Raw genomic sequence first — 13749 nt, 5'->3', positions numbered from 1 at the left:
GTATCAAATTGAAGGAAAGGGCATACAATGTTGCAAAGATTAGTGGTAGGCCAGAGGGATTGGGAAATTTTTAGAAACCAGCAAAGGATGACTAAAATAATAATAAAGAGGGAGAAGATAGATTATGAGAGTAAACTAGCTAAAAATATAAAAACAGACAGTAAGAGCTTCGACAGGTATATAAAAAGGAAGAGAGTAGATAAAGTAAACGTTAGTCCCTTAGAGGATGAGACCGGGGAATTAATAATGGGAAACAGGGAAATGGCAGAGACTTTGAACAAATACTTTGTATCAGTCTTCATGGTAGAAGACACTAAAGGCATTCCAATAATAATTAATAATCAAGGGGCTATAGTGAGGGAGGAACTTAAAACAATCACTATCACTAGAGAAAAAGTACTAGGCAAACTAAAGGGACTAAAGGCTGACAAGTCCTCTGGACCTGATGGCCTGCATCCTAGGGTTTTAAAAGTGGCTGCAGAGATAGTGGATGCATTGGTTGTAATCTACCAAAATTCCCTGGATTCTGGAGAGGTCCCAGCGGATTGGAAAACTGCAAATGTAACTCCACTATTCAAGAAAGGAGGGAGACAGAAAGCAGGAAACTATATGCCAGTTAGTCTAACATCTGTCATTGGGAAAATGCTGGAATCCATTATTAAGGAAGTAATAGCAGATCATTTAGAAAATCATAATAAAACCATGTTGACTCTGCTTGATTGTATGAAAGGGAAATCGTGTTATACAAATTTACTGGAGTTCTTTGAGGATGTAACAAGCGGGGTGGATAAAGGGGAACCAGTAGATGTAGTATATTTGGATTTCCAGAAGGCATTCGATAAGGTGCTGCATAAAAGGTTACTGCACAAGATAAGAGCTCACGGTGTTAGGGGTAATATTAGACTGGATAGACGATTGGCTAACTAACAGAAAACAGAGAGTCGGAATAGATGGGTCATTTTCAGGTTGGCAAACTGTAAGTAGTGGGGTGCCACAGGGATCAGTGCTGAGGCCTCAACTATTTACAATCTATTTTAATGACTTGGATGAAGGAACCAAGAGTACTGTTGCCAAATTTGCTGACGATACAAAGATAGATGGGAAAGCAAGTTGTGAAGAGGACACAAAGGGCTGGATTTTGTGAATGGAGGCGAGTTGGAGGCGGGACTGCTGCTTGTCGGGTCTATGTCCCGCCTTCATCGTCTTCTGGCCAACTAGCAGGATCTTCCCCTGATTGACCTTGTTAAGCCCGCCCTGTGGGCTCAGCAGGCCAATTAGGGGGAAGTCACTGACAGAGCACATCAACGTCTGACATGCTATCTGTCAAGACTTCTTGAAAGAAGAACATCAGTGTTTGACAGCTCTGTGAAGCTGTCAAACACTGACATTCTCTGTAGTTTGATGAGTCCTTGTGTTCAGGACTCATCAAACCTTTCAACTTTGTAGATTTCAGATGACTGTTGGTTAGGAGGGTCCAATAGCCAGTCTGTGAAATCGACAAGGAAGATGTCGGGACTCCCGATCCAGAGCGGATGAAGGCTGTAGGCAGAAACCAAGGTAAGTGAACATTTTAACACTTAACACTCACCTTACATACTTACCACTCCACAGTTGCACCCATCACTCACCTTTACATCTTACTTTCAGGCCCCTCCGACCCCCTCCGACCTCCTACTCGACTCCTCCAACCCGGCGGGGTTCTCCGAGGTCGGGAAGCCTTCACCTGAAAAGGTAAAATGGGACTAATCCTTTTTTCTGCCTGTTAACTACCTGTTAACAGGCAGTTAAAAGGATTTAATCCCTTTCCCACCTCAAGGAGAGGGGACCCGAAGCAGCATATCTTCCCGCCTCCTGGCAAAAGGGCACGGAGGCGGGATGGGGGCGGGTTTGCCATCCGCCCCCACTTTCTGCTACTTTACCGGCAGTCCCGCCTCCATACCCGCCTCCTCAGGGCTGAGAAAGTCCAGCCCATGGAGTCTGCAGAGATATAGATAGGTTAAGTGAGTGGGCAAAAATTTGGCAGATGGGGTATAATGTGGGAAAATGTGAGGTTATCCACTTTGGTAGGAAGAATAAAAAAGCAAAATATTATTTAAATGGAGAGAGACTACAGAATGCTGTGGTCGTGTGAGCTGGGTGTCCTCGTACATGAAACACAAAAAGTTAGCATGCAGGTACAGCAAGTACAGGAAACTTTGTGATATCCGGCACTGACGGGACCGAGCTGTTGCCGTCCCATCAAAACTGCCGGACAAACCAACGCTAATGTTGAAACATACGGAGCTTTTCAGCTCCGTGTGAATCAACAAACCCTGTTGCTTAGCAACAGCTTCTAAACAGTCGGCCGTACCTTGCAAGCGTCTCTGTAGCTTAGCAACAGCTTCAGCGAGACCTTGCAGAGCCTGACTGGTGAAAAAAAAGCTACAAAAAGAAAAAAAACCTAATGAAACGGCTCCTGATTTTTGCCGGTGGATCGAGCATTCTGGACAGTTAACCTCCGGATAAACCAAAGTTTCCTGTAATTAGGAAGGCAAATGGAATATTGGCTTTTATTGCAAGGGGGATGGAGTATAAAAGTAGGGAAGTCTTGCTACAACTGTACAGGGCGTTAGTGAAACCACACCTGGAGTACTGCATACAGATTTGGTCTCCTTATTTAAGGAAGAATATACTAGCATTGGAGGCAGTTCAGAGAAGGTTCACTAGGTTGATTCCTGAGTTGAAGGGGTTGTCTTATGAGGAAAGGTTGAGCAGATTGGGCCTATACTCATTGGAGTTTAGAAGAATGAGAGGTGATCTTATTGAAACATATAAGATTCTGAGGGGGCTTGACAGGGTAGATGCAGACAGGATGATTCCCCCCTTGGGGGAATCTAGAACTCGGGGGCATAGTTTCAGAATAAGGGGTCGCCCATTTAAAATGGAGATGAGGAAGAATTTCTTCTCTCAGAGGGTTGTGAAACTTTGGAATTCTTTTCCCCAGAGAGCTGTGGAGGCTGAGTCAGTGAATATATTCAAGGCGGAGATAGACAGATTTTTGAAAAACAGAGGAATCGAGGGTTATGGGGAGCGCATAGGAAAGTGGAGTTGAGGCCAAGATCAGATCGGCCATGATCTTATTGAATGACGCAGCAGGCTCGAGGGGCCGAAAGGCCTATTCCTGCTTCTATTTCTCATGTCCTTCTAGGTGGAAGAGGTCGTGGGTTTGGGAGGTGCTGCCAAAGAAGCCTTGGCGAGTTGTTGCAATGCATCTTGTAGATGGTACACACTGCAGCCACGGTAGGCAGATGGTGGAGGGAGTGAAGGTTTAAGGTGCTGGATGGGGTGCCAATCAAGCGGGCTGCTTTGTCTTGGATGGAGTCGAGCTTCTTGAGTGTTGTTGGAGCTGCACTAATCCAGGCAAGTGGAGAGTATTCCATCACACTCCTGACTTGTGCCTTGTAGATGGTGGAAAGGCTTTGGGGAGTCAGGAGGTGAGACACTCACCGCAGAATACCCAGCTCTGACCTGCTCTTGTTGCCACAGTATTTATGTGGCTGGTCCAGTTAAGTTTCTGGTCAATGGTGACCCCCAGGATGTTGATGGTGTGGGATTCAGTGATGGTAATGCCATTGAATGTCAAGGGGCGGTGGTTAGACGCTCGCTTGTTGGAGATGATCATTACCTGGCACTTGTGTGGCGCGAATGTTACCTGCCACACATCAGCCCAAGCCTGAATGTCATCCAGGTTTTGCTGCATGCGGGCATGGAATGCTTCATTATCTGAGGAATTGTGAATGGAACTGAACACTGTGCAGTCATCAGCGAACATCCCCACTTCTGACCTTATGATGGAGGGAAGATCATTGATGAAGCAGCTGAAGATGGTTGGACATAGGACACTGCCCTGAGTAACTCCTGCAGTGATGTCCTGGGGCTGTGATGATTGACCTCCAACCATCACAACCATCTTCCTTTGTGCTAGGTATGACTCCAGCCAGTGGAGCGGTTTCCCCCTGATTCCCATTGACTCCAGTTTTACTAGGGCTCCTTGATGCCACACTCTGTCAAATGCTACCTTGATGTCAAGTGCAGTCACTCTCACCTCACCTCTAGAATTCAGCTCTTTTGACCAAGGCTGTAATGAGATCTGGAGCTGAGTGGTCTTGGCGGAACCCAAACTGGGCATCAGTGAACAGGTTATTGGTGAGTAAGTGCTGCTTGATAGCACTGTCGACGACACTTTCCATCACTTTGCTGATGATTGAGAATGGACTAATGGGGCGTTAATTGGCCGATTGGATTTGTCCTGCTTTTTGTGTACAGGGCATACCTGGGCAGTTTTCCACATTGTTGGATAGATGCCAGTATTGTAGCTGTACTGGAACAGCTTGGTTAGAGGTATGCCTAGTTCTAGAGCACTAGTCTTCAGCACGACAGCTGGGATGTTGTCAGGGCCCATAGCCTTTGCTGTATCCAGTGCACTCTACCGTTTGTTGATATCACGTGGAGTGAATCGAATTGGTTGAAGACTGGCTTCTCTGGTGATGGGGACCTCAGGAGGAGGCCGATATGGATCATCCACTCGGCACTTCTGGCTGAAGATGGTTGCAAACACTTCAGCTTTGTCTTTTGCACTCGTGTGCTGGGCTCCACCATGATTGAGGATGAGGATATTCATGGAGCCTCCTCCTCCCGTTAGTTGTTTAATGGTCCACCACCATTCACGGCTGGATGTGGCAGGACTGCAGAGCTTTGATCTGATCCGTTGATTGTGGGATCGCTTAGCTCTGTCTATAGCATGCTGCTTCCACTTTTTAGCATGCATGTAGTCCTGTGTTGCAGCTTCCCCAGGTTGGCACCGCATTTTTAGGTACACCTGGTGCTGCTCCTGGCATGCTCTTCTACGCTCCTTATTGAACTAGAGCTGGTCTCCTGGCTTGATGGAAATGGTAGAGTGAGGGATATGCCAGGCCATGAGGTTACAGATTGTGGTGGAATACAATTCTGCTGCTGCTGATGGCCCACAGCGCCTCATGGATGCCCAGTTCTGAGCTGCTAGATCTGTTCTGAATCTATCCCATTTTGCATGGTGGTAGTGCCACACAGCACGAGGTAAAGGCCTGATTTAGAATATTGCGATTTCTCAGCAACAGTATTCTTGGGGGGCAGCGGGGGGGCAGGGAGAGTACAGAAAATACTGGAATTTTACAGCAAGTTAATAGACATTTAAAAGTGAAAGTTGTCTTAACATATTAGGTGCAACTATTCTTCAGACCTGTCCACATCTGATGAAGGGTTCCATCCAAAAAAATATTTTCCTCTTTGATGCCTGCTGTGCATTTTTGGGTTTATTTCAGATTTCCCGCATTCATTTTCATTTCAGCAGTACTTAGAAGAATGCCTTAATTAAAAAATATTGGCAGTACATAGCGGTAGATGAGAAAAGGAATAAATTTGGGACAAGAGGTAAAGAAGGAGGAGTGACAACATTATTGAAGGAGGGATTACATGCAGAGAAGACTGATGTACACAAAAGAAGTTAAGAAAAAGTCAATATGGTTAAAGATTTTTTTAAAAGGTATTGTTATATTAGCAGGGTTGTACTACAAATGGAAAAGTAAATCTGATAAGGTGCTGAAATGGGCAAAAAAAGGACAAATGAAATTCAGTATCAGTAAGTGTGGTACATTTTGGCTTAAAAAATAGTAATTAAGCTTTGAATGGGGAAAGACTAGTTGATGTGCAACAGAAGAAAGATTTGGGGGTTGAGGTTCACAAGATATTAAAAGCGACTCTTTGAGTGGTAAGGCCATTGGAACAAAAAAGCTAATGGATACTCAGTTTTATGGCAAGAGGAACAGATATATGGTGAATCTTTATATCAGTAAGATCATAGTTGCAGTTTTGGACTCCACACTACAGGAAAGATGTTCAGGCAACAGAGAGGGTGCTGCGCAAATTCACTAGGATGCTGAATGGTATGAGGAAATACAAATACAAAGAAAGACTTTAAAAATTGGGGCTGTTTTCATTAGAATATTATGGGGTGAATTGATAGAGGTGTTTAAAATTATGAAGGGATGGGACAGAGTAGTTATAAACAGACTGTTTTTCGTGTTTGATGGGCCTAGAACAAGGAGGCATATACAAGACTAAATGCAAAAGATTTAGGACAAAAAGTAGGAGCGCAGGGTGGGCAAATGGAATTAAGACTACTATTCATGTGGAGGATAAACAACAACACAGGCTGATTGGGCTGAATGAAATTTTAACACAGAAACAAGTCAACGTAATTTTATGTAACATTTAGAAATCAAATGGGTTGATCTGAGACTATTCAAGTATAGATCATTACAATACTATTTTTGGGGTTTAAAAAGGTTAAGTAGACCTATCTTATTAACTTCAAATCTCAGCTGTTCCAAAAACACATGAATTAATGAAGTTAATAACAATTTAAGCATCAGTTACCTAATCATTCACAACAAATGTAAAAATGAAAGGTCATCAGTAGATTAAATTTATTGAATTATCTCCAATAATGGCCCTTTAGTTTTTCAATAATTGTACAAAAAATACTTTCCTTGGTCCTGAATGAGCCAAATTTTCCTCCCGCTGAATGGTGACAAGAATGAGGCCATCCTCTTCAGTTCCCGTCAGCATCGCTGGCCTCCCCTCCATCAACCTTCCCTGACTGCTATATCCAGCTGAGTCAGGAAGTGTAACATTGGGGCTGTTGTTCTCCCGAACTCTGCTTCCTCCTCCATATCTCACCTGTTTCCAAAACTGCTTTCTTCCAGCTCGGTAATATTGCCTGTTATTTTCCCCTCCCCTCATCTCTTTCCTTCTGCTATTGAAACTCTAGTCTATCCCTTCATCACATCAAAGCTTTATTTCTCCAATGCCTATCTGGCCTCCACAAGCTTCAACTCATTTAAAAGGCCACAGCTCACATCCTCACCCACACTAAATCCCACAGTCTTATAATTCCCGTCCTCTCCAAGCTTCACAGGTTTAACAAGCACCAGCGTGATTTTCAAAATTCGCTTGTTTTCCAAATCAATCCATGGTCTTCACCACAGCTTACTTTAGTAATCTCCCCCTGCCTTATATCACTCCTCCAAAACTGGATTTCTTTTAACACATTGATCCTTTTGCTCGACCATTGAACCAATACAGCTCTAATCTCTGGAATTCTCTACTCACTTCCCTCTGCCTTGCCACCTCGCTCCCTAGTTTCAAAACCCTCATTCAAAATCCTCTTTTCTAACCATTCCGTCAGTTCTCCATCCAAGCCTCTTAATTTCTCTGCTTATACTTATTCTGTACCAAGAAGCATCCATTTCAGTTACAAACATGTTAAAAATGAATACTTTTTGTATCGCATTTTCAACTGAATTTATTTTTTTAGCCCTTTAGAAGTAAGCAAGTGCATTTCTGTATATTTTAAGAATTCCATTCAGTAGACCAGCAGATAACTTACTAGGGAGAAGTTAATAAGTAGAGAAGAGGCAGGGCAAGAACCCCATGTTGTATCTCCAAATCAAGTTACTGGGAAATCCACATAAGTGGAGCTTCTGGATGTGGAGTGACAATTCTCTCCGAGAGGGTCACAGCCCAGTTACCGAAGTCCAGAAAGGTCAGCCGTAGGTTGGCAGAGCCAAAACTTATTTTTACAGGTTTAATACTGGAGTTTCACAGTTAAACCACATAGTACTGGCAAGTTTTCTGCTGCTACCCATTAGGGCATTGGCTGATCAGGAAAGAGATTTTGGGTAAAGTGTACAAAACGATCAGCCCAGTGGTTGGATGGAATTTGAAAGAACAGATAGGTTTGCATTAGCAGAGGTATAGGGGTGAATTTTCATTGTGTTTATAATTTGTAAAACCTTTCTAAAACTCTCCTTTAAATGAATAATGCAGGTAGACTCTTTCTTAGTAGTAACTTTGATAGAAAGCACTGTGGTTGCTATTAGCATGGAAGCAACCAACTCTGACTTTCCCTCTGGTTTCACCACACTTCCTTTAAGAGCGGTCTGTTCACGAATGAGGACTTTTCTAATTCTGTTTATTGTGAGAAGCAACTCATTGCTGGAGATTCCAATACATATTTTATCAACTTTTTCTTCATTATTTTCCTCTCTCCAGTTCTGTTCAAAATTCCGACCAAAGGGTTTGCTCAGCCATTGAAAGCTATGATTGGTTAGTCAGTGCTGTTTTCTATCGGGCGCCTGCATTCACATGTAGTGCGGTCGCTGAGTATTGGGTGGCAGTAAATAGAACTTGCATTTTATATCTAGGACCTTTCATGAGCTCAGAGCATCCCAAAGCACTTTACAGGCAATTAAGTAGTTTTGAAGTGTAGTCAAAGTTACATGTAGAAAATAAAATCTAACTGTAAGTAAATACTAATATGGTTTATCTTTATTTCTATTTTAATAACTTCTGCTGAATGTGGCCTGTGTCAAGTGCCAGGATATTGGATCAGGCCCACCATATAAAATGTGTTTGACACTCCTCTTCTTAATGATGCTGAACAGTGGTGGCTAGGTATTATACATTTGCAAAAGACCAAGCAGGACTCCCCAGCGCTCTTAAACCAAAGTAAAATAGCTGTATGTTAAGTCTTGATGGCTTCAGGTTAACCCATTTGAGTACAGGAAACTTTTGTTTAAACGGAGATTAAATATCCGCAATGCTCTATCCACCGGCAAAATTCAGGAGTCGGTTCAGATAACTTTTTTTTACTTTTAGTTGCTTTTTTTCTCCATTTGTGGCTCTGCAAGCATCTAGCTGAAGCTATTGCTTAGCTACAGAGACGTTTGCAAGCTGCGCCGACTGTTTTGAAGCTGTTGCTAAGCAACAGGGTCTGTTGCTAAGCAACAGGTATTGTTGCTTCAGACGGAGCTCAGAAGCTCCGTATCTTTTAACTATAGCGCTCATTTCTCCGGCAGTGTTGATCGACCGGCACCAGCTCAGTCCCGTCAGTGCCGGATACCAGAAAGTTTCCTGTACTAAATATCTTTTGCTATTTAGCAAGAATATGGTTTATGTGACTAACGTGTGAAAGATTATCTTGCCAAGACCGTGTTGTCGTTATTAAATTGCTGCATGTTAAATTAGTTAGGGGTGGGGGGGTGGTAAAGCTTCTGGAGCTCCCCAATCTTTGCCAGGACTACCATTTTTGATGCATGCAAATGTGGGAAGCTGCAGACATGTGTTTCCGCCCTCATTCCTTCCATTTTCCAATCTGACTACATTCCCCTAACTCTGTGTGATATAGGATGCACCTGGAAGCAGGAGCATGGTGCCTGACAACTAAATGAATTCATGAGGCATGATAAACAACACGTTCATTGCTTTCAAAAAAGAAAAATATCTTTCAAAAACAATTCCTTTAAATAAGAGAGGCCAAATTTTATACTTGAACAAATTACAAACTTTTCAGTTTTAAACAACCCAAATATAACTTGCTAGACTGTGGTGCAGATTTTTCTTTTTCTGGCAGTATCTAGATTGTCACTTACCTGTATGAATTCGCATCTCGGAAACAATGTGAGGCAGACAGAAGCCACCAATTACTTATCAGCGTTGCACCACAGGTATGCCCCAAGATACCAAAGTGGAGGCTGACTTGCCAGGGCCATTCACCAAGCTCTGCATCAATACCATTGACGATTCGACTTCTAAGGAAGGGTTGGTTTCCACAATCTGTGTTAAAAGAGAAAAAAGCTCTTTGTTGTATGAAGTTACATTAACTGTTCCAAAACTTTAAACCTGATCAGACAGAAACAGTTTTGTGTTCCTATTGTACAAATGTTTGTTTTCCTGTGGATGGCCTGAATTGCACACAGTTTGACTGACTTGATAAGCTAACTATTTTAAAAAGCTGATCATTTTCACTCAATAAATCAACGATAAAAGCTTATTTATAAACTCAAATGTAGGGCTGTATTATGTATTCCCTGCAATTAAGATTTATATCAATATTATTGAAAAGTAGCTTGTAATAATTTTAAACATGCCATCAGAAATGGGCGTTGAGCACTGTTCCCCCGAATTTTTGGGGGGTTTGCGGCCCCTTTAAGGTGCCCATTGACAGTTTTGCACATGCGCGAAATTTAACATTGAAAAATCCAGTCCGCAGCGAGCTGCATGGCCACGCAGCTTAGAGGGAACGTTGGTGTCGAGGTATAGTGAGGAATGGTACTGCACAAAAAAACTCTCTCTTAAATTGCCTAAAGTCAAGGCGAGGTAAATTGAGCATCCACTACACCAGGGGTTCTCAACCTTTTTGCTTCTGTCATATGTTTTAAAAATTCTGTGGCTTCCCTGTAACACAAGACAAGTATTTTTTCTGTATAAAAATTAGTTATTCGTTATTAATAGCTCTATTACACCTTACGTAAAGAAGAATTGATTAAGTCCTAAATTTACATAAGCAAAATACTGTGGATGCTGGAAGTCTGAAATAAAAACAGAAAATGCTGGAAATACTCAGCAGGTCAGGCAGCATCTGTGGAGAGAGAAACAGAGTTAACTTTTTCCAGTTATGACGAAAGGTCATCGACCTGAAACGTAAACTCTGTTTCTCTCTCCACTGATGCTGCCTGACCTGCTGAGTGTTTCCAGCATTTTCTGTTTTTATCCTAAATTTACATTATGTGCCCATTTGTTGTCCCAGGTCTGCTCCACCCCATCAACCATTTGCTTAACAGGAAATGAACCAGGAGCAACAAGTGCAGTGCTCACTACAGGCTCGTTTCTGTCCACGTCCTCCTTTTCCGAAACTGAACTTCCCTCTTATTTCGATACAAAACCCCAACATGGCAGTGAAAACCAGCGACTTGAATTAACAGCATCAGTGAGGCGGAGGAGTATGGCACATGAGAGAAAAGGAGAAATAAACAGGGTCCTGAGTGACTTTACCCACCCGACCTCATCGCCATAAATCCTTTAGTGACAAAGGCAGTCCTCCTCTTTCCTCCTCCCCAACTCTTTCACAAATAGCCGGCAGTATCTCTAAGGGCACGAGCGCCCAGACTAGGCCTATCCATCTGTCAGAGAAGCACATGGCCATGAATATAAAGCACCGAGTCTGAGGTAATTTTCTCTATTTTCTTGCCTGTTTGCTTCACTTCCATTTTGTGTGCATCATCCCTGTGCCTACTCATTGCACGAGGCAAGTCAGACAGTTCAATGTTTTTATAATGATGGACTTTATAACACATATATAGCACACAATGAATTATTCTGCTGCTAAAGTAGACTTGTACCTTTAAGCCCACAAAGTTGAATTGCTGTAAAGATATCAAGTGTGATTTTCAATGGGCACCAGCCCATTTTACACTGTAACTACTGGTGTTAGGATTCTCAAGATTGGGTCATTCCCTCCTCCATCCATTTATCCCCAGAAGTGCTTCCGCAACCATTTTGGATTGGTCCTTGATATACACAAAGCTCCATATCAGGAGTACAAAATCATAACACTTACACTTCTACATATAAATAAAGTTCCTTGGAAATGCAATGGTGTTATGAATATCATTGTGCAGTGCCATGGAGTGGAGGGTACAGTGCATTGCCCCTTTCTGTCACACTCCATGGAGGAAGCATAGCGTCAAGACTGAACATTTTCCCACTGAGTGATGAAAAATCAGCCAGCGTGTCTCTACTGTGTCACTCTTGTGCATCTCTCTGTGGCTGGGTAAGTGACTTTGGCTGGCAGCAGGCTGTCTGATCCTTCTTTTAACTATACATGTGTATGATCTGGATGGGGGAAACTGCAACGGGACAAAAGAGGTTGCAAGTCCTCATTGGAGGGTAGCATACTTGTACCAGATAAGTTTCTGAACCCTTTCTGAATAGGAATAACTCGGGGTCAATGTCAAAGCTATTCTCCTTACGCACATGTTAGAAATATAGCGAATGCTTGTTTTTGTTCCAAACTGAAGATTGACCTACATAAAAGCAGCAAACAGAATGATCATTGTGTATTCTGTAACAGGGAAACTCACATGGTGACTGAAAACCCAAATATGGCCTTCTCAGCGAAGGCATTCCTTTCAAGTACAGCTGAGTAATGAAAGACAATTGTATCTCAGTCCTTTTTGCAGCTGAGTCATACAGTAAGGAAGGAAATGGATACTGATTGCAAATGATAACCCCAATAAACCAATCAATTATCTCAAGGGATTAATTGGTTCTCAACAGCAAATTATCTATGATCCTCCACCAATTTTTGGCTCTACTTATTGAGAACTAAAATGGAGCAAGCAAACTTCTCTCATTGTATGCCTGCCATTTCTTTTATTGCTTTGTCACGTTCTTCAAATCCCAAAAGAAAGGAAATACATGATAACATTACATACTTAGTGATGAAAGAGAAATTAATACATCCAGCAAATATTTACAATTGTTTTCTTTTTCAATTTGCTTTGGTGAGTGGCAGAAAGCTGCACATACCTTGAAAGAGAAATAAAACAAAATGAAAACTGTAATTTTCTTTTTAACTCTTCCTTCCCTGAATCAGAGTTCCCTAGTTACCACACTGAAGGGTTAATTTGGAGTTTGGGCGGTAGTGTAAAACAGACGCTATCTGATCAGTCGCCCGTTATACAACTCTCCTGATCTTCATTTCTGTTGACTTCATCGAGAGAGATGAATAACGGGCAGCTGATCCGATATCACCTGTTTACACTATTACCCAGAGTTAAAATTACCTCCTGTGCATTTTACATGCGCAGCCACAATTCAACAGCATCCATTTTTATTGTCAATTGAAGAATGGTACACAAAGGGTGCATAGAACTGAAAATTACAGAATTAGTACATAGGGCTAGGGGGATTATTGTACCCACATATTGATGCTGGGGTTTTTAGGGTAGTGACTAGGTTAAGCTGCACCATGTAAACACCACTAATTGCCTGGAGTTAGAAGGAATGTCCTAACTAAATCATGCAGTGCTCAAAGGCAGAAGGAAATTGTTCAGTCCATGTAAACTGGAACCTGTTTATTACCTTTAAAAATTTTAACTCTTAGCTTTTTGCTCTAATACAAATTAACCCGCCCAGTACTGAATTTTGTTGGCGTTAAGGCAAAACATAAAATATATACTTTTTTAAAAATCACTTGTGATACATGGTTTTAAGTGCATTTTATGAAAATACAGGAAACTTTCGTTTAAACGGCACCTAAATATACGGAATTCTCTATTAACCGGCAAAATTCTCACTCCGAAAACAACACCTCAATAACCGGCAATGTTGCCGAGTCCGAGTCTCCCGCGGTGGCCGAGTTAGTCAGGAGGGGTAGTTCTCCAAACTGCCACTACTCGATTAAGAAGGCCAATGGAATGTTGGCTTTCATTGCTAGGGGGATAGAATATAAAAATAGGGAGGTATTGCTTCAGTTGTACAAGGTATTGGTGAGACCGCACCTGGAATACTGCATAAAGTTTTGGTGTCCATACTTAAGAAAAGACATACTTGCTCTCGAGTCAGTACAAAGAAGGTTCACTCGGTTAATCCCGGGGATGAGGGGATGGACATATGAGGAGAGGTTGAGTAGATTGGGACTCTACTCATTGGAGTTCAGAAGAATGAGAGGCGATCTTATTGAAACATATAAGATTGTGAAGGGGTTGGATCGGGTGGATGCGGGGAGGATGTTCCCGATGATGGGTGAAACTAGAACTAGGGGGCATAGTCTTAGAATAAGGGGCTGCTCTTTCAAAACTGAGATGAGGAGGAACTACTTCACTCAGA

General features: G+C 42.3%; 1 protein-coding gene across 1 annotated transcript in view; it reads right to left on the bottom strand.

Annotated features, from left to right (window-relative positions):
- Window positions 1–13749, bottom strand: part of LOC147107670 (suppressor of tumorigenicity 14 protein homolog) — a 157896-nt gene that overhangs the window by 19527 nt on the left and 124620 nt on the right. Inside the window, exon 16 of the mRNA XM_086006894.1 lies at window positions 9510–9693. Within this exon, the coding sequence (XP_085863020.1) occupies window positions 9510–9693 (184 nt within the window). The remainder of the gene's footprint in view (window positions 1–9509; window positions 9694–13749) is intronic.

The sequence above is a fragment of the Somniosus microcephalus genome, chromosome 14 (genome assembly GCF_052327205.1).
Source record: "Somniosus microcephalus isolate GS21.2 chromosome 14, FLI_Smic_1.0, whole genome shotgun sequence".
NCBI lineage: Eukaryota > Metazoa > Chordata > Chondrichthyes > Squaliformes > Somniosidae > Somniosus > Somniosus microcephalus.
Note: the sequence above shows the minus strand (reverse complement) of the source record. Positions and strands in the feature narration are given on the sequence as shown.